The sequence below is a fragment of the Camelus bactrianus genome, chromosome 18 (assembly GCF_048773025.1).
Source record: "Camelus bactrianus isolate YW-2024 breed Bactrian camel chromosome 18, ASM4877302v1, whole genome shotgun sequence".
Lineage (NCBI taxonomy): Eukaryota > Metazoa > Chordata > Mammalia > Artiodactyla > Camelidae > Camelus > Camelus bactrianus.
The window spans coordinates 8183642-8208860 of record NC_133556.1 but is presented as its reverse complement, the minus strand read 5'-3'; the positions used below and the strand labels follow the sequence as shown (position 1 = coordinate 8208860).

Genomic DNA, 25219 nt, shown 5'->3' with positions numbered 1-25219 from the left:
AGTCTGTTTCCTGGTGCCGTTCTTGTTTCCTGGGATTTTTCAAAGACAGCCGCAGAGCCAACCCCCACTCCTGTAAGTCACTTCCCATTTTGGATGGTGAATTTTCTGGGTCCGACTTTTATTCTCCCTAGAAGGATGTTTCAGACCTTGATGTGAGCAGTCAGTGAGGGGGAGCTCAGCAGGAGGGGGCTGGAAAAATGAGCGGGATGGGGGAGACAGAGATTTGACTCAAGGCCTTCCCCCATCTGCAGCTGCACTTTTAGTTTGAAGGGTTGTGAATTAAGAAAATCACATTTGTAGGAAAGATAAAACATTTCTTGGTTTATTAAATATTTACATCATAGCGTGCTGTTCTCTATCTGCTGACATCTCTGTCTCTTTCTAGAATGTTTGCCTCCTATGCTAGAAACACAAGTGCATGTGTCCAAACACAGACACACACACACACACGTCTTTGCTTAACTGATGCTCTGGATTAAGTCTGACTCCTCACTATTACTATGTCATTATCATGACTGAGTGGATCAAGGTGATTAGAGGTCAAGGTAAGCTTCTTAACGAGGTCAGGAGAGAGAAGGAGCCAAGCAAAGAGCCCATCTGGCTCTTGAGCCCTGGAGAGAACAGGCATCTCCAGGACCAGTGTCCACCCGGAGAGGAGCCTGCAGGGCTCCCCAGTGCCCACAGGAGGGTCTGATTTCTCTGCCTCTCTCTCACACACGCACACATCTCCTGGATCTGGTACCGTCTGCCCACGTGACATCCACGTGAAGACATTTTCTCAAACGAGCACGTGGGTCCCCTTGGGGCCTCTGGTCCTGCCACGCTTCCTGCCTGGAGCAGGTCCTCCAGGCTCTTCTGTCGCAAGTCGCCTGCCTGCAGAGCCCCTCTGCCCCGCCCGCTGTGCCAAGGACTGACTACACTCGCTGCTGTTTCCTCTTGGCCACAGGAGCCGGTCCCAACACCCAGCACAGACCAGTCTTTACGGAGCAATTGTGTTAAGCAGCTGAGGCAACAGAGATGCTGAGAGCCGCTCCCAGCCGGTCACTGGCCCCACCCAGGGCAGCCGCCCCGGCCACTTGCTGCGGCCCAGGCAGTCCTTGGTTTCTCTGGGCCGCCAGGTTGGCCTGGAAGCGCAGAGTGAGCTATGTCGCCACCTATTGCCCGGTCAGCTCAGCAAAAGCCAGGAGGGCCTCCGGCCTTGCTGAGAGGGAAACAGCCCAAACCCTATTGCAGAGGTCAGCAGCCAGCTCAGTCTGGAAAGGGGAGGGTCCCTGACCACCTCTCTGAAAGGGCTGCCCTCCAAGTTAGGCCATCCCAGCCAGCCCCCTGCAGCCGGGAGGCAGGGAGGCCCTGGGTCAGTGTCTTAATCTAAGCCAGTCTCTTCCTTCCCGGGTAAGTGAGGGAGCCCCCTCCCTCGCTCACCTCCCAGAGTTGTGCCAGGAATGAGCTGCAGGGATGCGGTGAGGCCCCGGGGACTCCTCAGGTGGTGGCTGTCATCACCCAGCACCACACTGTCCAAGACGCCACGGGGAGGCTGGCTCCACGACACTCACGACACACATTTTGCAAGACCCGAGGAGTACAGAGTACAGGAGGACTGACTGGCTCTAAGGTTTCCAATTAACTGTCTCAAAACAGCTCCCCACAGGAGGGAGGTTTCAGGGGAACCCCAATCCAAATGCACAAGCATTTTACTGTGAGGTCAGTCAACAAGAGCTGCTCTGGCTCCAGAAGACGAACCCAACTCCCACTCGCGATGATCCGACTGATCCCTCTACTCCACCTACTGACTTTACAAATTTAGGGGAATTCACACAATTAACTTACACTGGATCTTGCAAGGACAAGGAAGTGTTTTACTTACAACAAAAACATCTGTAACATAATTCTCTCCCTTCAAAGCAGGGAACCCTATAAAATACACAGAGATCTCTCTTTGTATTTCCCAGGACATTAGCGGTGGGAAGGGGTTGGGATTGGGAGAAAAGCCAAGGCTATTTTATTTGGAAAAAAACAAGAAACTATCTCAAAAAACGCATTTTTCTACTCGTCAGTAGCTACCCATTCCCCTCCTCTGTATGAAAACGTGAAAACAGAAAACATCGCCTGTGAAGACACTCTGGTGTCACTCAGAGGTGAGACAGCAGCCTCAGGCTGTGGAATCCCAGCCCCTCTTCCAAGCAGGTCACTGCCACTCAGTATGCCCTGGGGAGTTCTTTCCAAAAAGCCCCCTCCACACCCCTACAACGATGGAGAACTCCTGGCAGCCTCGATTCTCTTGCTTGTAGTTAGCGGAGGATCTAGGAATCAAACACAGCAGTCAGAAACACAATAGGACTCGGACATCCCAGAGGGAATCAAAGCCCATCCCAGGTCTGTGGTGACGGGTCCAGAGGGGAGTCAGGGACAGATGCCATCGCTGCACGGGGTGGGTTCTGAGAAATGGTGACCATTAATATGGTGGCTTTGAAACTTCAAGTCAAGAACATGGGATGCAGTCTCAGAAATCAGAACAGAAGGGACCCTAGGAACATCCAGTTTGACTTCACTTTTCAGATGAGATCCCAAATAAATAACCAACTCCCAAATGCTGGCAGAGCTTTATTCATTAGTCTTGCTCAACTGCTCCACCAGGACTTACACTTTCTCAGCCGTTTAGAGATGTGGAAAATGCCCCGAAGAGCCAAACACACAGGCAGCTGCTTCTCAATGGGGCACACGAAAGATCTGTGCCACACTGAGCAGCATGAGCCGCACAGGATGTGACCAGACAGGAAGGCTAGACAGGCCTCGCCTGGGCAGCTCCACAGGACTGCCAGCTTCACACCACGCACCTCTGTGAGCTGATGGCAGAAACTCAGGGTGGCAGTTTATCTGGACTTGACTCCTGGGTTCCACTATTTCCGGCTCTGTGATCCTGGGTAAGTCACACCTCCTGTTTCCTCACCTGTAACACATGCCTGATTCTATGTACTTCACTGAGCTGTTACAGGACCAGTGTGACACTGTCTGGAGGAGGGGACACAAGGAAAGCCAGTACAATGGTCGATGGTTCTGCAGTCCCTGCCTGGCCCACCATCCCTCCCCAACTCCCCAGAGCGGAACGCTGGCCCCAGGGCCACATAAAATGCCACACACGGGTGGGTACTGGCTGGATGTGCCATCCCAGCCTCCTGTCACAGTGTGAGCAGCTGTCTGGGCCATGCTGTGTGTGTATCCAAGCCCAAGCAAAGTCATGGAGAAACAATGGGATCTTGTGATAGTCTGTGATGCAACAACACTGAGAAATGTCCAGCCATGGGGCCAAAACCAACCGGACGTGCCCTCTGGTCACCTGTAACTGCCATCCAGCTTGAGTCCCAACAGCGCCTGAAGTGCTCAGGCCCAGGACTGACAGCGAACCAGGCCTCAGTCAGTGAGGAGAGAGGGAGGCCTGGGGGGGCACTGATGAGGCCGGATTTAATTATTCCACCACTAGTGCCACCTCTGCTACACACACGTGCAAGACTCGCCGTACTGTTAAAGTGAGGAGTGACTCTGCTTTACAAAGAATTCAACTCTTTGTCCAGCCGATTATAAATGGTAAAAGCACTAGAAGGAAACAAGACAGTTCTTCTCAATTAAGAAAGGGAAAGGCAAAGAAACAAATGAGAAGATGCTGACCAGTCACTAGTAACCAAGGAAAAGCAAATTAAAACATCAGAAAGGTGCACTGAGGCCCCTTCCACTGGTAATCTCACTTCCTGAAATCCTTTCAACAGAAACAGAAGTACCCTGAGTACCCTAAGGACTTTAACTTGGTAGGTACCGCCTCTGCCCGCCAGCTGGGAACCCCCTGCTCTCCTCCTGGGGCTCTGGGGCTCTCCTTTTGCTTTCTCCCAAGTCCGAAGGTCCCCCCACAAACTCTTCCCTCTCAAGCATCAGGCAACCTGAGGAAAACAAAAAAATTCCTGCTAACCTATGATGAAGAACAAATTTAGTTTCCTTCTGCCTCAAATTCTCCTACTCCATTTGAAGGTCTTCCATTACAAAAATGCCCCATTATTTTCTTAGGGAAGGAAACGTTCTTTTGTGTAAGAGGAACTCCGCCACTCTCCCAAAGCAACCAATTAAAAATGCACAATATTTCTATCCTGCCACAAAGATTCAACGTTATAAACCATAACAATAGGTCAAAAAGTGGAAAAAAAAAAGCCTATCTTTTTGACAGGAAGGCATTTGATAACAATAATTCCTGATAAAAGCCTTTAGTTTAAAAACATTTCCCTAATGTTACAAAAAGAAGAATCTCTTTCAACCAAAAGTCAGCCTCATGCTTAACAGTGTAGAAGCAACAGTTCCAACAGCTACAGTTGTGAAAGACACGGGTACTCAAGAGTCCTCACCACCATTTAACACTGTTCTAGAAGCACTCAGCCCCCGTAGTTAGGTGGGCTCGGAAGACAGTAAGGGGGGCGTATAGCTCAGTGGTAGAGCGCGTGCTTAGCATGCACGAGGTCCTGGGTTCAATCCCCAGTACCTCCATTAAAATAAGTGAATCAATCTAATTATCTCCCTCCACCAAAAAAAAAGAAAAAAGAAAAAAAAAAGAAGAGCCGTAGATGGCAGGACAAGTTTATCATTACTTGTACATAATGAGCACATGCCTAGAATATCCAGGGAAGGAACTGACATAACTAATAACTATCAAAAAATTGAAAAATTCAGAAAGGTTTTGGTTAGAGAGAAACAAAACAGAAAATTTATAGAAAGAACATATGACTTGTAAACATGTGAAAAGATACCTGATCAGGGGGCAGATCCCACTTCAGATGCACCAAACTGGCAAATATGAAGACCTCTAACCATATAAGTGATGGCAAAGCTATGGAATGGAATTTCAGACACTATCAAAGGGGATGGCAAGTGGTACAGGCACCTGAGAGGTCAATGATTCCTGGTTCTGTTGAAGATACACATACTACCACCCAGTGACACAACAGTTAAATAAATAGCATGGAAAACTCAGGTATGGGGACAACTACGTCAGCTCCCATCCATCCATCCATCCTTCATCCATCCATCCCTGCTAAGAACATGATGATTAGCTGACTGTCATGCTATTTTTTCTACTTTTGAATAGGTTTGAAAATGTCCATAATAAAAATTTAATCAAGTGAAAAAAAAACTGTTTCAATCTAGTCTGTGTCCCATGAAAGACTGTAGAAATAAACACTGTAATCAGTATTCACTCAGCACAGACATGTTCCCGAAAATGTGGACTGGTGGAGAAAACCTCTGGATCAGACACTGGGATTTTATGAGGCTCATTAGCTGAATTTTCATATTGAAACCAATAAAAAGGAACACTTTAGCATAAATAAAAATGTATCAAAGTAGCAAAGTTCCCATTTCATTTTAAAAAGCCAATACTCAGAGCACACCAGAGTGCAAAGACAGAGAGAAAAGACACCATGTCACCAGGGCCCACGGAAAGAGCAGCCCGGGGACTGACAAAGACACAATAAGTCAGACTCAGGCAAGGAGTACAGACAAAGGTCCAGCAGGGTGGACTCCTGCTGAATATATTAATATGAAACAAGCTGCTTCTGAGGAGAGTAAACTCCCGGCCTGGGGAAAGGGCACAGTCGCTGAGAAACAGAAACTCAAGCAATGATACAATCAGGGTCCACTATAGCTGCACAAAATAATGTTCAGTAATCAAAGAAGAGTGTGAAAATGTAACTGAGAAGGCAGAGAAGTGATGTAATCCTGGAGCCAGAGGCTGCAGAGCCCGGGACGTTTGTGTTGGAAATCTGAGGACAAAGAGCTGAGAATCAGGGCAGGGAAACTGGAGTTCCCACGGCGTCGGGTACCAGCCCTGCTTGTCCCGCAGCCCTGTCCTATACCCTCTCATCCCACAACAGTGAACCAGAGTAAGGGGACAGATGTGAACAGCATCTGTGAGAAGGCTCAAGAACAGCGAGCCTTCACCTTTTATGGTCACAGAGCCATTTGAAAAAACTGATGAAAGCTATAGGTCCCTCTTCAGAAGATGCACAAAAGTTACACATAAAGGTGCAAATTCAGAGACCCTCCTTGAAGCCATTTAACTGGTTCTTTTTCTCAAAATGTTACTCAGTCAATCAGAAGAACCGAGTCTAGGTATCTCAAACATCCAACTGAGTGAGAAGAATCTTACAAGCAGCCTGAGCTCACCCACACTACCCGATGTGATGTTCTGGCCCCACCCCCACCCCCAGCTGGCTGTGTCCTCCATCCTGCCCCTCCTGCTCCTGCCACCCTGCCTGGCAGCCGTGCAAAGCCAGCTCTCACTGCTGCACCCACCTTCACCTGCCTGGCCCCACCTTGGCCCTGGGTTCTCTGGTGGCCTGTTCCACACTGACTCTTCCTGCTGCAGTCCCCTGGGCCTCCCTGCTGGTCCTCCGGGCCAGCAAGCGGCTCCCTCCCTTGGCTACATCCCTCTATTTCTTCTTGCTGCTGGCATGAGTCAGGCATCCATCCCTACCTAATGCGAACACACATCAAGCTTTCTGAGTGGTCCCCTGAAACGTACCCTTTCTGGGTTTAAATTGAACCAGAGAGCACGCTAGGCCCCTTCCCCGACTTGAGGGTGGGTCAGGACTCACAGCACAGCCCTCCCACACTTCCTCCTACGACAACTGTCATAGCTCATGGCTGTCAGCTGCCACTGTGCCGCAGGGAAGGCAGCAGGATACCTGATCGAAGAGGGGGAAAGAGTGCCACCCGACCGCCACCCTCGCTTCAAAAAAAGCTTTATGTCACTCAGCACGTTATTGTTCTAATGACCACCCAGCCACTCTCCTCCTCCTCTCACGAGAACACCTTGAGAAAGCCGTCCACCCCACTGCGGTCTACAGACCAGCTGGACCATGTCACCTGGGAGCTGCTCAGAAGTACAAATTCTCAGCTGAATCGGAACCTCCGGGGAGGGAGCCCCGGAAGCTGCGCTGTAACAGCCCTGCGGGCTGTCAAGGGGCTGGCCCTGCAGCACTGGCTCACGCTCCCTCCTCTCCCACCTCCTGCTCACAACACACACGGGCGGGTGGGAGCACCCGGGTTCCCATGGCTCCACCGCGGCCGCAGTACGCTGGCAAGTCCACCGAATGTCCCTCAGTCCTTGTCTTTTGAGTCCTCTGTGCTGCTGGGTTTGACACTGCTAGTTACTCTATGAAATTCAACCCTCTAGAGGGTGTTCATTAAAAAAATGTTTTAACCTTCTCTGGTGTCAGACACCCTACTGAGAAGTGGTGGCAGCCATGGAATGGGTGTGTGCACAACTATTCAGGGGTTCATGCATCCCTCAAGCCCACTGGAGACCCCCAATTAAACCTCCCACTCCTTCTCCTGGTTCCATGTTGGTGCTCCCAGGGTCCATCCTTGGCCCCCCGCCTTCCTCTTTCTATACACCTTCCTGGATGACCTCATCACATGCCTGGATTTCACTGCCCTGCATATACTTGTGGCCACCACACACTCTCCAGCCAGGCTTCTTCTCTGACCCCCAGACTCACAGTCAACTGTCTGCTAGGCACCTCCACCTGGATGTCCTACCCGCACCTCAAGCTCCTTAGGCCCAAGCTAATAACACCTGCCCCAAGCCTCCTTCAGTCGGAAATACCTCTAGGGACCCAGCAATCACAGCTGGAAATCTGGAGTTCGTTCCTGATTCTTTCCCCTATCCCGACAGCAAATCGTGTGACTGCGCCACCTGAAACAGTCCCTGACGTTCTCCCTCCTCCTCCTTGTCCCCACGTCTGTGCTCAGGCTCTCATCTGCTGGCTGAGAGGTCGGCTGGGACTGTCTCTTGGTTATAGTCCTCTCCCCTTACACCATTATTCCCCCAGCCACCAGAGGGATTGCTACAAGAGGAAACGCTCCAGCAAAGGCTGTTATGATGATCTCATTTGGGACAGAAGGGATTGGGTAGAGAAAACGTAGGATGTATGGTTCTAGGTTACCTTTAAAAGGAAATCTGTAGTTCCCAGTAGATGCTGCCACATAAAAGGGTGTGACACACAGAATAATGGCCCCCAAAGATGTCCACCCCTTAATTCACAGAACTAGCCACTATGTTACCAAACGGGGCAAAAGGGATTTTGTGATTAGATTAAGAGTACTGAGATGGGAGATAATCCTGGATTATCTGGGTGGGCCCAGTACATTCAGAAGGCTGCTGAGGGAGACAGAAGGTCAGAGTCAGAGAAGAAAATGTGACTACAGTGAAGCAGAGGGGAGGGAGGGGCTGAGAGAGAGATACTGACCAGGGTGGGAAGGGGGTGGTAGTCTGAAGATGCTATGCTACTGGCTTTGAAGTTGAAGGAAGGAGCCACTAGCCAAGGAATGCAAGCAGCCTCTACGGGCCACTTGTTACAGCAGCAACAGGAATCCAGCACAGAGCGATTTTCTTACACTCGTGACTATCACATTCAGCTCGCCAGTCATCACCACCACCAAGCCCTGTGACATATCAGGCTGCCCCAGGGAATTACAGAGCAAACGGCTGCATGTGTCTGTCACAGCCTTTCCTGTTCGGACTGTGACAATGACCGTGGTGGGGATGCTGTCACAGCAGCTGGGCAGACCACATCCTTGTGGACACACTTGTCCTGTGTGCCAGAGATGATCTGTGCTCATGGCTAGTCACCTCCTTTGTCTATCAGGTCTGAAAACCCTTCTCTGGGTTCTTGAAACCCTTAGACTCATCTGCATTCACCTGGCTTCACCCTGGGCCTGTGACAGCTCCAGCAGAGCCCTCAGAGGGCAGTCAGGAGAACCAGGCCCAGCCTCATCTTCTTCTCCCTCAAGGGTCTCAAGGCACTTAGACACTCACTCGATGTTAATTCCTTACTGCCCAAGCTCCCTTCTTTCACAATTTGCCTGTATCCTTATTTATCTAAGTTGGTGTCTGAGATTACAGATGCCTGGAGGCAGGGCTTAGGCATCCAATTATGAATCCACGAAATTTAAAACATTTACCAACATCTGACGGGACCTAAGGAGGTGCACAGTGACCTCAAAAATCTGATCACTTCATCCTATAGACGATGAGACTGAAGCCCAAGGGGTTAAATGACTTTGCTGATGCCACAGAAAGCAAGTGAAGACTGAGAATCCAGATTTCCTATTTTTCCACCCCATAATGAAAGGTAAAGGGCATTTCAATAATCATGGATTTTGAAAATTAGAAAAAGGAACCTAGTTAGCTCCTGAAATTTACTTTAGTGACCCTCAGTGATACCTCATCCACTAGAGCACAGAACCCACTAAAGTAAATCCTAGTAGGAAGCAGGCGTGGGGCCCATTACCGCTGCCAAGACAGGATGCGGAGATGAAGGGGCCAAAGAAACTCTACCAGCGGAAACGTTTCCCAGGAAGGGGTATGGTGAAAAGGTGCCATGAAAAGTGGGGTTATTTATAGTCACACAACAAAGGGATGACTTCACTGACACCTCCTATCTGGGAGAAAAGGCATTTCACAGATTTCCTGAAGATCAAGAGACTGTGTCTAATGGTCTGCCTGGGAAACAACACGGCCCTCAGCTGACAAGAGGACGCCCTCCTGGCCCCGTTACCCTTGAGGAAACACACCTCCATTTGGAGGGGAAAAAAGGGGAGATGCAGGGAAAGAAAGTCAGAATTAGTAACGTGAAATTACAAAACTACGTTTAAACAACGGATTATTTATTCAGGACTCAGATGAGTCTAGCCGGAGGCATGAAATACCTTTACAGACTCAACAGCAGATTGAGAGCTTCTCCTTAATCCCTTTGGGAAGAAGGGGATCAAACAGATTCTCTGCTAGATCTGGTCACATACTGCGAGAGACGATGATCTGCTCCTAGGGTTTCCTGGCAACCGACCAGCCCAGGCTGGACACAGGAAGGCTATTTTGGAACCAGGGAGCCCCTGACCCCAGGGGACCCCTCTAGTCTCGCATCAGCACTGAGCCCTGCGGGACCCACAGCACCGGCGCTCACTCTGGGCAACTCTCTGGTCCAGGAATGAATGAATCCCAGGACCTCAACAGGAGTGGGACCGCCACAGCGTGGCCTCTACCTCCACCTGAGTCTCCTGGGAGCTGCTCTGACTTCCCAGAAAACATTTTTTAAAGTCTATTAAGATCCTCTTTCCCTGAGGCTAGCCAAGCAACATGGCTCGATCCTCTTAATTCTGTAGCTCAAAGGTTTCAGCTTCTCCTAAGCGTGGGAAGCAGGGAAGAGGGAGGAAATTCCTAAACACCTAAGAAAGGAATAAAAAATCCACAGGCAACCAGTGCTAACGCTCCAACTAAAGAAAGGAGCTGAATATGGTTAAAGCCTCAGATACCGTCTGGGGTTTACTTTTCTTTTTTCACTTTTTAAAATATTTAAGTACAGTCAGTTACAGTGCGTCAACTTCTGGTGTATTTTTCACCTCTTAATGGAGGCACTGAGCACGCCAAGCAGGTGTTCTTAACCACCCCCCAACAATTCAAATCAAATGAAAACAGTCAGTCATTTACACAAATGCACAAAGACCTCCACAGGGAAAGGGTCTAATTCTCTGAGCTTTCTTCCTTTCCCAACCCGTAAAATGGGGATAATTTCTCCCTCAAAAAAATGATGTGACGATTAAATGGGTTTACGGTCATTATGAAGCGCTAGAGACATGGAATGATGCTCAGACTCTAGGAAGAACTCTTCAGAAACCTTTTACATCCCAAGCGCTCCCGCTCACTCATTACAGACCTCTGCTTACTCCCACAGGTCAAACGCCAGACCAACCTCAATTCCAGAGACCTCACAGGACACAGCGATACATGCAACTGTATAAATACCCTAAACAACTAGAAGAACATACTTGAACTTTCATAACAACATTAACATCCTTCACATGAAAAAGGGTTCTTGAGGGGAAGGTACAGCTCAGTGGTAGAGTGCATGCTTAGCATGCATGAGGTCCTGGGTTCAATCCCCAGTACCTCTGTTAAAAATAAATGAAATAAACCTAATTACTCCCCCCTCCAAAAAAAAGAAAAAGTGTTCTTACAAAACAACAAAGACCCAAAAGAAGAGTGAGCAAAAGATATCGACAGCAATTTGCATAAAGAACAGAGGGCCAATAAATACACAAGAAGATGCTCAACTTCACTAAGAAATTGGGGGTACACAGAGTAAAATAATACAGCACCTTTACCCAATATCTTAGGGGAAAAAAATCCACCTGAGGAAAATCTGGGACACTAGCATAGGAGTTGGTACTCAACACAAAGCCCTCACCTCTGGCATTTAAGGGTCCCAAAGCATTTCGGTTGCCCCCACCTGTTCAACCTTTAGAAGAATGAGTCAAGAAGCTCTGTCCAGGACACAACATTGTAAAATGATTATAAATAAATAAAAAATGTTAAAAAAAAAAAAAAAGAAGCTCTGCCCAGGCAGACAGAGCTCCTGGTTAATTTCTTTTACTGCTTCATTCTTAAATGTGACAGGACAACCAAGAAACACCAACCATCTGTGGGAAGTCTGCAACATGGAAAAGAAAAACGTCAAAGCAAATGAACAGAAAAAATAAACGTTTCAGAGAATAAAAGAAAATGTGCAAGAATGGTCCTTATCATTCAGAGATCCACAGGCAAATATTTGTGGATAAAGTGATGTGATTACAGGCACTCCACACACCCTAAACCAGACCAGAGCCTTGCTTCGGGATTTTTCAAACCGGAGCTATCGTTGGTTCAGGAAGAGGAGGGAGGCGTGGGGTAAGGAAGAGCCCTCCCTCAGAGGGGCTGTGCGTACACGGATGGCCTGGCACTCCTTATGACAGGACAGAAGGAAGCAGAGAGGAGACCTACTCCCTGAGGTACTGGCCATTCAGCTCCTCCCCTGATTCTGTGAGCTCCCCCAGGACCCCCTCAGTACGCCTCTTTTCTAGCAGACGTGAGTTAAAGATGCAGTTCTGTTCCTGACAATAACACGAGTCCTGCAGTGATTTCATACTTGGTCCAACCCACACTTACTGAGCAGCAGTCATAGGCCAGGCATAGTTCCAGATGCTAGGAAGTACAAGGATGAGAAAGACATAGTCTCTGAGTTCAAGGCAGTCAGTCTACTGTAACCAGAGGCTTAGAGAGTATAACTCAGACAACTCCATCCCACCAGAACTAACATCTCACAAGGATGAGACAAGCCAGTAACACCTAACATCTCAGAAGACAAGAACGCATTTTAAATAATCTTAGTCAAAACTAGGTTGGCAACATAATCTAAAAGCCTAGACATTCTGAATGACTAACCAGGCTCAGGAACAACAGAAGAAAAGGGGTGCAGAGAGACCACCAACGACGCAAAAGCCAGAACGCGTCACCACCTCAGCGGCAGCGGGAGTCTGACGTCGTGGCCACTTCAGACCCCAACACAATCACAGCTGGTGACAAGACAAACACGAGACTTAGGAATACCCGGGAAACCATCTAAAAATCTGGGGCTCCAGAACGCCTGCCAGACCCAGCAGACTCAGAAGGCTGGGCGGTGAGGACAACGGAAAGGAAACTTGTCACCCTGCTGGGATTTCCAAGATCCGCTTCTAGGACGGACCCGTGAAGAACTGGGTCTTCACTAAGCGGCAGGGCCTGCCAGGTCACAGTCCACAATGTCTGCCCAGGAGCCGCCAGGCCTCCTTTTCTCCTGGACACTGACAGCCACCAAAAGAGGAAAGTCCTCTGGGTCACGTCTCAGCTCAGGAGACTTGCAAATGCGCCAACGTCCCCGCAAGACCTGAAGGCCAGGGTCGCAGGGTCACGGCCAGCGATGACGGCAACGTTTACTTCTGATACCAACTGGCTGTTTCCGACGGGGCACGGACAGGGGTTTACAGATCACTGTGAAGGCGGCGGGGATGAATGGGCCTTTTCACTGCCGTCTGCTCTCCAGCCTTTTGCAGGGAGACGTGGGAAGCAACAAAGGAGAGATTTATCACCACTAGCCCGCTCAGCAGCTGTTTTCTTATTGTCCCTTGTTTAACTTCTCTCAAGAGAGCAGAGTTATCTCCCTGGCTAAGCAGGTGTTTAAGGCAGGTGATTTTATTTCCATCAGTTTTCCGAAGTCATGGTAAACCAGACTAGGGGGTTACATCATGTGGGGAAACCGGAACCGTGTGCCGCTGGATCACAGGGTGGGCGTGTGCGGCAGGGGGGACGGAGACTTCTGCTCCCTGCTGGTCTCACCCCCACATCTCTAATTCCAAGAGTAAGCAGTTTAAGAGTCTCTGCCCATCCCCCGCCCCCGACATCATGTCCTCTTTAACAGAGGAAAGTGAGGTTGGAGGCTTTCAGGAAAAACCAGACTAAGAAAAGCATTATCTTCAACATCCAAATAAATCATCACATTAATGACAACACTCAGTTTCACGTTCCAAGCTACTATGGCGGGGGTGGGAGGGTGCACACAACATGAACACACCTTTGTTTTCATCTTAAAGCTTAAGGCTTCCCAAATCTGTGAATTTATCATCCAGCTCTGGATGGACTTTCCGATCCTCTCTGGGGTCTCCTCTGTGCCAAGACCCCCAGCGAGTGCCTTCCTCCTGCACCACAGCCATCTCATCACCTTCAAAAAGGAACTTCTCTCCCACTGCAGCCAGCCAGCCTCACTGGCACATCCCTCACACAGACGGCCCCTGGCCCGTGATGACTCAACTTATGACTTCTCCACTTGATGATGGTGCGAAGTGGCATGCATTCAATAGAAACTCTACTTCAAATTTCGAATTTGGTCTTTGCCTGGCCGAGCAATCCATGGTCCCGTATGCTCTCATGACACTGGACAGCTAGCAGGAGCTCCCGGGAGAACCCCACTGCAAGGTGAACCACGAATACACCTACATCCCTTTTCAACCTGCACAGCCTCTGTTTCACCTCCAGGACAGTATTCAGTAAATTACATGAGGCAGTCAATGCTTCATGATAAAACAGCCTTTCTGTGAGACAATGTGGACCAACTGTAGACTCATGAGAGTGTTCTGAGCACGTCTGATGTGGGCGAGGCTATGTTAGGATGTTCCGGGAGGTCAGATGTATTAAATGTATTTCTGACCGACAATATTGTCAACTTATGGTGGGTTTAGTGGGACTTAACCCCACCGTCACAGGAAGATCTGTACTAGACAAAATCCTGAAGATTTTATGCTTCAGCCCTTTGCTTACCTTTAATTTTCTCCTACCGCAGAGCCATTAGCACAAGGAGCAAACATTCGGTGACACATTTCTTTCTCTTTGTCTGTGTAGTCCCTGTAGTAGCTGCAGGGAGAAAGAGACAGCAGTGAGAGAAGGTCTGTCTTTGTAGGAGGTGACATCTGGTGGCTGGACTCTCTGCTTAGGTCCAGGAACACTGGAACCGAACTGGGAGGGGATGGAAGCAATGCTGGAGAGGGGGCGGGAGTGGAGAAACTGTTGGACAAAAAGCCCACCGTCTGAAAAGACGGCGGCCTGGAATGCCTGGAGCCACCGTTGGCGAGGCTGCAGGCCGAGTCTCACCGAGTGACTCCTCACACTCAGCAGCCTCTAACTTATCTTGAGATTTTTCTTGCTAAAGAATGGTCAGATTCCAAAATTTCTACATCTAACTTGACAGGATATTTATAAATACCAGAAAGGAAATGGCTGGAAAGCCTTAAAGACCTGAAATGCAACAATCAGATCCAAATATAAGAGGTACACACATCTCAGACTTTTTTTTTAATGTCAAAAAAGCTTTGACTAGCAATTTTGATTAAACATTTAAAAACGTTAACAGGAGTAGAGAATCTCACCAATACAGAGGGACAAAAGAACACCTAAGAAAACCAACAGTGACTATAATATGAGGTCATGGATGATTAATTATTATATGTCAATATTTTCAAAGTTTTCTACAATGAACATATAATTTCTATAATCAGAAAAAGTTACATTACTGAAAAATTGGTATAGCAATCACTTGGGTAACAAGAGAGTCACCCTAAGGGTCTGACTCAGATCTGAAAGCCCCAATTCAGATCAAATCAGCATCCATAAGGCTGCTTCCTGAGGTGCAGTGACAGCAGCAGTTCCCGGTTGGTGGCAAGTAGGGAAGAGTATCTGAAGAACATCGTCCTTTCTAAAAAGCCACACTGGCCACCTCTTCAGGGTGCTGACCAGTGGGGAGGACAAGGAGGCGGGCAATGGTCCAGACAGGTGTGGTCCTGCCTCCCTGGGGAGCTGCAGGTTTCGAGCAGTGAGCACTTCATAAAGTTGGCACTAGGGGGAGCTGCCTCCTAACACGTGAGGGCAACATCGCCTGGTCCTCTACCCAACTGGCCGGGCCAGAACGACAGCCACATCACACAGTGCCTTGTCTGTGTGCACTCCGGCAAACAGAGGTCGCACCTGGCCAGTTTCTTCAGCTCGTTGTTGATGTCATGATTGAAGGGCTGTTCCTTCTGGGCTCGGACTAGAAAATCCCGGGCCTTCTGATACTCAGTCATGAGGAGACAGGCCTGCCAAAGGACAGAATTTTAAAAGCACCCTTTAGGGAAGACAGCACTTTTGCAGTGCCCAAGGTGGACACCACTGCTGCCTTTCCTTGGGCATTCACTCCCAAGTCCCTGCCCTCCCACTCACCTGTCCACACCGGAAGAGGGCCTTGGCATTCTTCTGGTCAATGACCAGAGCCTGCTCTCCGTAGCGCAGGGCCGTGGTGGGTCGCTCCAGCTTCAGGTATGTAAAGGACAGGTTAAGGAGAACAAGGAGCTTGGCGGTCTCCACCAGGTGCTGCTCCTCAGAGGGGGCCGATCGCCGGTGGAGAAGCACCAAGGCCTATGGAGGGGAAGACAGGTGGTCAGGAGGAAGTGGTCTTATGTAGAGAAATTGCTAAGAATCCACACACATGCCAAAGACTATTAGAGCTGAAATGAGTTCAGCAAAGTTGCAGGGCACATGATCAATATATTAGAGTTAGTTGTATTTCTTTACTCTGGCACTAAACAATCCAAAAACGAAATTAAGAAAACAACTCCCTTTATAACAGCATCAAAAGAATAAAAGGACAATAAATCAAAAGTGCAAGACTAATAGGCTGAAAACTAAAAAACATTGTTGAAAGAAATTAAAGAAGACATAAATAAATGGAAAGATAGCTCACATTCATGGATCAGAAGATTAATATTGTTAAGATACCCCAAAGTGATCTACACTTTCAGTGCAACCACTACCAAAACTTCAACAGCCTTTTTTTTACAAAAATGGTCAGGCTGATTCGAAAATTCATATGGAAATTCGAGGGACCCCAAACAGCCATAACAACATTTTTAAAAAAGAGAGAGGGAGAGAACAAGGTTGGAAGACTCACATTTTCTAATTTCAAAACTTACTACCAAGCCAGTGTGGTTCCCATAAGGTCAGACACGTGGATGAGTGGGACAGACCCTACAACGCAGGCTGAGGGTCCACAAACAAGCCCACACATCTAGAGCCAACTCATTTTCAACAGGGTGCCGACACCGCTCGATGGAGGAGTAGCCTTTTCAACCAATGGTACCTCAATAAATGGATGTCAACATGAGAAAGAATGTTGTTGGATTCCTACCTCATACAACTTGCAAAAATTAACTCAAAATGGACCACAGATTTAAACATAAGAGCTCACCTGTAAGACGCTTAGAAGAAAACACAGGTGTAAATCTCTGTGGCCTCAGATTAATTATGACACCCAAAGCACAAATGTTTGCAAATTATATTTGATAAGGTCTAGAATCCATAAGGAACTTTTACAATTCAACAATAAAGACAACCAAATTAAAAGTGGGCAAAGGGTTTGAATAAACATTTCTGCAAAGAAGGTATACAAATGGCAAATAAACACATGAAAAGACATTCAACATCATCAGTCATCAGAAAAATGCAAAATCAAAATCACAATGAGATACCACTTCACACCCACTAGGATAATTTTTTAAAAATGGAAAATAAGCATTGGTGAGGATGTGGAGTAACTGGAATCCGCGTACTGCTGGTAGGAATGTGAGAAGTTGCAGTCATCATGGAAATATGACCCAGAAATCGCACTTCTAGGTACATCCCTAAGAAAACAGAAAACATAAGTCTACACAGAAAAACTTGTACACAAATGTTCATAGCAACATTATGCTAACTCACAACAGCCCCAAAGTGGAAACAGCCCAAATGTTCACCAACTGATGAACAAATAAAAGGCAGCAAGATTCACACAACACAGTGTGTTATTCAGCCATAAAAAGGAATGAAGTGCTGACAGCTGCTACAACATGGATGAACCTTGAAAACATTATGATCAGTGAAAGAAGCCAGTCACAAAAGGATAAACTACATGATTTCACTGATTGAAGTGCCCACAGTAGGCAAGTTCACAGAGACAGAAAGTGGAACAGAGGCTACCAGGAGCTGGGGGGAAGGAGAAACGGGGAGCTACTGTTTAACAGGTAAAGAACTTGAGTCTGAGGTCATGAAAAAGTTCTGGAAATAGGTAGTGGTGATGGTTGTGCAATGTTGTGAATGTTCTTGATGCCACAGCATTGTACGCCTAAAAATGCTTAAAATGGTAAATTTTATGTTATGCATATTTTAACCACAATTTAAAAATATATATACATTTTAAAAGGAATAAAGTGCTAATACAAGCTACCACGTGGATGAACCCTGAAAACATTTTGCTCAGTGAAAGCAGCCAGACACGAAGGACAGCATATCTGATGATTGTCTCTACGTGACAAGTCCCAGACAGGCAAGTCTGTAAAGAGGGAAAGTAAAATAGGGATTGCCAGGGCGCAGGAGGGAATGGTGAGTAACTGCTAGTGGGTACGGGGTTTCTTTCTGGATGAGATGTTCAGGAAGGAGACAGTGGTAGCAGCCATACGACCCTGTGAATATACTAGAACCACTAACCTTACACTTAAGTGGGAATTTTATGGGATGTGATTTATACCTCACCAATAATAAATACATGGTTCTGGGAAGACTGGACAGCTACATGCAAAATACCCAAACTGGATTACTTTCTCACACCATACAAAAACATTCAATATGGATCCAAGATTTAAAATGACCTGAAACCATAAAATTTCTAGAAGAAAACTTGGCAATATATTCTTTCACATCGCTCTGAGTAACTTCTCTTTGGATATGCCTCTTCAGGCAAGGGAAACAAAAGCACAAATAAACAAATGGGACTATATGAAATTAAAAAGCTCTGGCTCAGCAAAGGAAACTACCAGCAAAAAGAAAAGGCTGCCAATGAACAGGAGAAGGTATTTGCAAACAATACATGCAATATAGAAAATACATAAAGAACTACAACTCAACAGCAAAAAAAACCAAATAATCTGATTAAAAAATGGGCAGAAGATCCAAACAGACATTTTTCCAAAGAAGACATGAAGATGGCCAACAGGCACATGAAAGGATGCTCAACATCACTAATCATCAGGGAAATGCAAATCAAAACCACAGTGAGATACCACCTCACACCTGTCAGAATGGCTGTTATCAAAAAGACAACAAATTAACAAGGGTTGCCGAGGAGCTGGAGAAAAGGGAACCCTCCTACACTGTTGGTGGGAATGTAAATTGGTGCAGCCACTATGCAAAACAGTAAGGAGGTTACTCATGAAATTAAAAATAGAACCACCATATGATCCAGCAATTCCACTCCTAGGTATTGACCTGAAAAAAACGAAAACACCAATTTGAAAAGACATACGCATCCCAATGTTCGTAACAGCATTATTTACAATAGTCAAGATATGGAAGCAACCTAAGTGCCCCAAAATAGTTGAATGGATAGAGAAAATGGGTATATACACACAATGGAATATTATTCAGCCATAAAAAAACGAACTCTTGCCATTTGTGACAACATGGATGGACCGAGGGAGTATTAAGTGAAGTGAAATAAGACAAAGAAAGGTACTGTATGACTTCACATATATGCAGAATCTGAAAAGCAAATGAACAAACACAACCCAACAGAAACAGAGTCACAGATACAGAGAGCAAACATGTGGTTGCCAGAGGGAGGGGTGGGAGAAGGAGAGAAAGAGACGAGGGAGACGAAGAGGTACAAACTTCTAGTTGCAAAATAAATGAATCATGGGTACGGAATGTGCAGTGTGGGGAACACAGTCAATAACTATATAATATCTTTGTATTCTGACGGTAACTAAGCTTATCAAGATCATTTTGAAATGTACAGAAATAACAAATCACTATGTTATGTAATAGAAAGTAACGTAGTGCTGTAGGTCAATTATACTTCAGAAACAAATTCATAGAAAAAGGTCAAATTCGTGGTTACCAGAGGCAAGGGAGGGGGAGTTGGAGGAAGGTAGTCAAAACATACAAACTTCCAGTTATAATATGAGTAAGTGTTAGGATGTAATGTACAGCATGATGAATATAATTACTACAGCTTATGTTATATACGAAAGTTAAGAGAGTAAATCCTAAGAATTCTCATCACAAGGAAAAATACATTTCTTTTCTATTTCTTTAATTTTGTATCTATATGACGATGGGTGTCCCCTGAACTTACTGTGGTAATTATTTCATGATATATGTTAAGTCAATCACTATGCAGTACACCTTAAGCTTATACAGTGCTGTATGTCAATTATATCTCTATAAAACTAGGAAAAAAATACACACAAACAGCACTGTAAAATTTAAGAACACCAGAGGAAAAAAGATCCTTAAAATCTCTACAGAGAAAAAAATTAGGTCACATATAAAGGAAGAGGAAGGTAAATGGTATCAGAATTAATAGCAATTATAACCATAAATCAAAAACACAGTAGATTCACAAAAACCAAAAAGAAGAGAACTCAAGCATAATACAAAAGAAAACCATCAAACCACAAAAGGAAAAACAAAAAGAAAGGAACAAAGAAATACAAAATCAACCAACTGGAAAACAAGATTAAAAATGGTAATAAATACATTACCTATCAATAATTACTTTAAATGCCAATGAACCAAATGTGCCAATAAAAAGACAAGAGTGGCAAATTAGAAAATAAAACAAGAGCCTGCAAGGTGCTGCCTCCCAGAGACCACATTAGGGCAAAGGATGCACACAGACTGAAAGTGAGGGGATGGAAAAAGATATTTCAGGCAAATGAAAAGACTTGGTTGCGATTATAAATGCAAGAATAGAACAATACTGTTCCTCAAAATCTGAGGGACGGTGACTGCATCCTATAATTCCTCACTCAGTTATGCTACCTGTTGAGTGGGAGGTCTACCTTTAGATGCGTAAGGCTTTTTATGGGAAAGTTTTTTCCCCCCAAGTGAGCAGGCTTGTTCTCAAGAGGCCGTGATTCAACCTAATCGTAAGCCCAAACCTGGACCTTCCAAGCTTAGGACCCTGGCCTTGCCCGCAAGCCCGGAGACGACCAGCATGCGGCTCTCCCTTTCTGGGAGAATGCATGGCGGATGCTGTCAGCCGCCCACCCAGCATCTATTTCCCGCCTCTCCTAACAGAGCCTCCATCTCAGTCAATGCAGCAACGTACTAATGAAACAATGTTCCCCAGCACCCTATACAAGTACAGCTAAGGGTGTGCATTTACCACAGCTCTGCCCAAGGAGAGATGAAGGGGGGGGGGACTTCTGGAAAGCTCTTAACATTAACAAACATGCTGGATTCCTCCCCTCCCTTCTTCCTGCGCAGGTGACTGTGTGATGCTGCAGGCTGACTGATCAACTTGAGGGTAAAAAGACAAAGACATTTAAGGGCAGCTGAGCCTGGGTATCTGGGCATCTGGAACCTGGATCTGATGGCTTTGTGGAACTGCCATGCCAGTTTTTGACTGCCTGCCTTTCTATGTGAGCAAAAACTAAGCCTCTAGTTTATTTGCGGTACTGTTTTTCAGGATTCTGTGGCTTACAGCTGAATGCAAACCCTGAACGTTTAGGCTCAGTATGCAAGTGAGACAAATCAGAATGTCCCTCTATACTCTAAACTCTAGAACCAAGGGCACAAAGTGTGGCACACAACGCGCTCATGACAGTTGCTGAATGCGTTACAAAGCAAATGGCAAATTTCTGCCAGTAAGACCTCCACGAGAACCCAAATCACAATCAGAAGCTTGGTGAGAACGCACTCAGAGAGTTAGATAAATTTTCACTGTATGAAGAAGACAAATGGGGTGGAGAAATCAGTTGGTAGGGGACCCAAAGCCAGAATGAGAATCTTAAAAATCTTTTCATTGAAATACACACATACAGTTAAGTACAAAAACAAGTGTCCAGCTCAATGAATTTTCACAACCTGAACACACCCATGTGACCACATCCAGATCCAAACACGGAACATTCCCAGGCTCCCCCAGATCCTGTGGCCCCTCTCTCCCAGTCCCTAGCCCTCTGGCAGGAGGATTTTTAAATGAGATTTTTCTTAACAGTTGCACATGAAAAGTAGCAAAAGAGACAAAGTCTGAATCTCTTAAATAAGGAAATTTTCGGGGTCTAAACTTATCCTTCAGAAGCATTCTTACCCGTTTGTATCTCACTCTGGCATCATAGAAACGATTTTGGCGGAAAAGGTAGTTGCCGAACTCCCGTTCAGTAGCTGCCACTTTTAGGACCTTCTGAAGTGGAAACTCATCTTGTTGCTCCTGAGGATCAAAGACAAGGACACCCAGCAAGGAAACAAAGCCCCAGGGCCACAAAGCCAGTGCCATTACAGCCAGCAGTTCTCCTCCAGATCAGGAACTTCTGTTCACTGCTGCGTGCGGGCTAAGTACCTCTGCAGAAGTCACCCGTGTGGATTCCAACAGCAGGTGGGTGTCCTTCCCGCCCCTGCTTTACAGAGTAGAGCTGAAAGGAAGCCTATGCCTTCAGTCCTAGAGATGCTCCCTAAAAGAGCAATTTCTCATGGAATTAGAAACTGATGGAACTTGACAAGCACAAGTCAGGTCTCACGACACCCACTTATCCAGCATGTATTTGAGAGGTCCTGGTCTGCCTGGGGCCCTGCTGCTCTTTGTGGCCCTGATGTGCTACCCTGGGTACATATTAGAGTCACCAGTAGAGCCTCCTTTTTAACAGGTGTCCTGGCCCCACCCCCAAAGATTCTAAATCAGGACACAAGAGGTGGGACTCAGGTTATCTGCAAGAACCTCTTTTATGGAAAGATGAGAAAAAGACCCCTCATTGGAGGGGATGACACTTTAGCTGGGGGGGAACATCATACACAGATGTAAACCTGGGGGGACATCTAAGGCCACACACTCAATGTGAGACAGTGTGACAAAGAGTACACATGACTGCTGGCGAGAAGCCCTCTCTTCGTGGGGTGAGAAAAGGCAGTTTTTAAGTTATGAGGACAGAGGCCATTTGTTCCAGTTTGCCTGGGATTGTCCCCATTTACACCTGATGTCCTGGTAGCCCACTCTGTTAATAGCTCCCTTCGCACTCAAGGGTCCTGGGTTGAACAATAAATCACACGGTCGCCCTAATTATGAGCTCTCAATGCTTGACTTGATGGAAACCCAACAGTGTTGAGAAGCAAACGTTCACCATCTTTCAGGGAGAACCCAAGTTCACCTGCTGGTCCATAACAAACCCTTGGCCTACACATGCACCCACACACAAGAGCCACTACTGAGACAGACACACGCTAGGAAGTGGCGGGACCCCCTCCCCCCACAGGAGCCTCCAGTGGAACCCGGGGCAGAGGATCAGCAGCAGGGTAAGATAATTACCAAAACCACAAACTCCTCCCTATTGAGTGCTGACACCTGTGCCCCAGAACTTACGGCTGAAAGGGCACAAAACTTGTCTGACTCAGCAGAGTCCAGGAAGTCAAGCAGCTCGATCTCAAACAAGACGGTGGTGTTTGGGGGGATGAGGGGAGGACAGCCCAGCGTCCCATAGGCATAGGTCGGTGTGAACAGAAACCTGGCCAGCTCTCCTTTCCGCATGCTCAGAAGGCCCAGTTCCATGCCCCAAAGTGTGATATCTGGAAGAAGGGACCAAAGAAAAAAAAAAAAAAAAGAAAGAAAGAAAACAAGAAAAAGAAAAAAGAAAGAAAAAAGTGGCGGAAGCTTACCCCATATTCTCTTTCAATGCTATCAATTTCTTCCCCTTTCAAATCCAAATCTCTCTGCATGGTATCCCAAGCCTTCTGCATTGTGGGCCCAACTCACTTTTCAGCCTTGTTTCTCATTGCCACCACCTTTCCCAGGCTCTGCAGCATTCTGGCCTCTACCACTCGGTTCATGCAGCTCCTTCCTACAACGCTGTTCTCCTTCCCCAGGGGAGCTTGGCTTCTACTCTGAGTGAACTCTTAGTCAACTTCAAGGCTCACTTCAAATGCCCTCTCTTCCATGAAGTCTTCCCTGATTTTCCGAGTTTGAATTAATCGTGCCTTCATTAAATACTCCCACAAAACACTTCTTATACCTCCCAGGGATTCCACCAGGTTAACTGTCTGAAGTATGTCAATCTCTACCACATTGGCCCTAGACCTTTTTTTTTCAAGTTTTACTTATTTATTTTTAATTTTTATTCATTTATTTTTAATTTTTGGGGGGAGATAATCAGGTTTATTCATTTTTATTTATTCTTTAACAAAGGTACTGGGGATTAAATCCAGGGCCTCGTGCAGGCTAAGCATGCACTCCCACTGAGCTATACTCTCCACCTGTTGACCCCAGACCTTCTAATCATCTGAGTACCTCTCTTTTCACCGTGCATTGTGGGTAGTAAACATTCAATAGGCGTTTACTCAATAAGCAAACCAAGAAAAACGCAGTACCCAACGATAAAGTCAGGATGCAAAGATAATCTTGCCAGGTAGGCCATTTCCCAAAGAGCTAGGTCTCATGGAGGAATGTGGGAGAAAATATGGCTGGTTTAGCCAAACCCAACCTCAGAAAAACCAACTCAGAGAATCTGTGCTCTGGGCAGTTTTCCAGTGCCAGGGTGTTGCCCTCACTAGTTCCTGAGAACAATCGCTTCTTTTCCAGCCCCTTATCTGAACTCACCCTCTCCGAGTTTCATGAGCCGAAGAGTTTTCCTAAAGCAATTAGAATCAAAAGGCTTGTCCATATGCTCCAGATATCCAGAATATTTCACTAGGACAAAAGAGACAGTGTGAGGAAAACGGACCAAAGACACCCATGCCTCCATGTCAAATCTCTTTAATTGTCACAGAAAAATAATGGAAGTACCAGCTGCCCTTAAACTGCCCCACACCCCAAGAGATAGGATAATTCTTTATGTAACGTTTGGATACCTGCCCTTTGGCTCTGAGGTTCAAGAGCTGGGCTGGTGGCCCCCGGAGAGCCCCTTGTTCACACAGGCCTCAGGCAAAGGGGAAATGGGTTCCCTCGCTTTCCCTTAAAAACCTGAATTCTAACAAAATTCATTTTTTTTAACGTGGCCCCCAAAGTAAAGTGCAGTGCAAAGCCTGCTGCCCGAGGAACCACCAGCACTTTGGCATCTTCAGCTTCCCGAGGGCAAATGGCACCTGAGGCCTCAGGCCTTACCGAGCACCGAAGCGTCGGGTGTCACCAGCTCTCCAGCGCCCTCTCGAATGACATCCTTCAGCACGCCCCGGTCCCCGGAAATGTCCAGCATCCTCTGACTTAACCGCTGGTACGGAGACTTGTGGGGAATGAAACACAAGATCTCGGAGCCCCCGGCCGGCACCCCGCCTCTGGCGGCCCCGGCTCCTGACTCCCGAGCGCCCAGGCCCTCACCTGGGTGGAGGCGTCCTCCCTTTGCAGGGCTCCCGGGTTCCGGGCGCTGCCCCCCATCTCCGTGCCGCCTGCCCCGCGGCCCCACCACCCTCCCACTGGTGGCGACTCGGGGGCCCCTTTGTACCTGGCTGTCCGTGCCCGAAGGCGGCATTCCGTTCAGGTGCCGCGAGAAGGTGCTCATCACTGCGCTCCAACCGCAGCCAACCGCCCTCAGGTTGGCGCAGGGCGCTCTGGACCGCATGCGCAGACGCGCGGCAGGGCACGTGACGCGGCACGTGGCGGGGGCGCTCGGGGCTGGATCCCGCACGCGTCTGCGCGGAACAGTATGAGGCGCGCGACGGGGCGCTTCGGAGCTCAACTCGGCAGGTGTCGCGGGCGCATGGAGTTTGACCCAGCATCTGGTGAGGGCGCGCAGAGCACGACGGGTGCTGGAGCAGGGGTGTATGGTGCACGTGACGAAGGCGTAA

At 47.3% G+C, this 25219-nt stretch overlaps 1 protein-coding gene across 1 annotated transcript; it reads right to left on the bottom strand.

Moving 5' to 3' along the window:
* Positions 1 to 1839: 1839 nt before the first annotated feature.
* FKBP6 (FKBP prolyl isomerase family member 6 (inactive)) lies at positions 1840 to 24986 on the bottom strand. Its single transcript, XM_010972342.3, has 9 exons — positions 24877 to 24986; positions 24540 to 24657; positions 24036 to 24125; positions 22806 to 23008; positions 21543 to 21662; positions 15638 to 15832; positions 15404 to 15513; positions 14204 to 14296; positions 1840 to 2300 (listed from the first exon to the last, which is right to left on the bottom strand). Exons 1-8 carry the CDS (start codon positions 24931 to 24933, stop codon positions 14206 to 14208), a joined length of 984 nt encoding a protein of 327 aa, XP_010970644.1. The 5' UTR covers positions 24934 to 24986; the 3' UTR covers positions 1840 to 2300; positions 14204 to 14205.
* Positions 24987 to 25219: the final 233 nt, after the last annotated feature.

Bases quoted from the DNA above. Each gene is read 5' to 3' on its own strand.
- FKBP6 (XM_010972342.3), bottom strand. From the start codon at position 24,933: ATGAGCACCTTCTCGCGGCACCTGAACGGAATGCCGCCTTCGGGCACG. The intron at 23,009-24,035 runs GTGAGTTCAGAT...CCCTTCTTCCAG, and splicing joins GCTCATGAAACTCGGAGAGG to ATATCACACTTTGGGGCATG. The intron at 15,514-15,637 runs GTGAGTGGGAGG...GTCCTTTGGCAG, and splicing joins CCCTCTTCCGGTGTGGACAG to GCCTGTCTCCTCATGACTGA.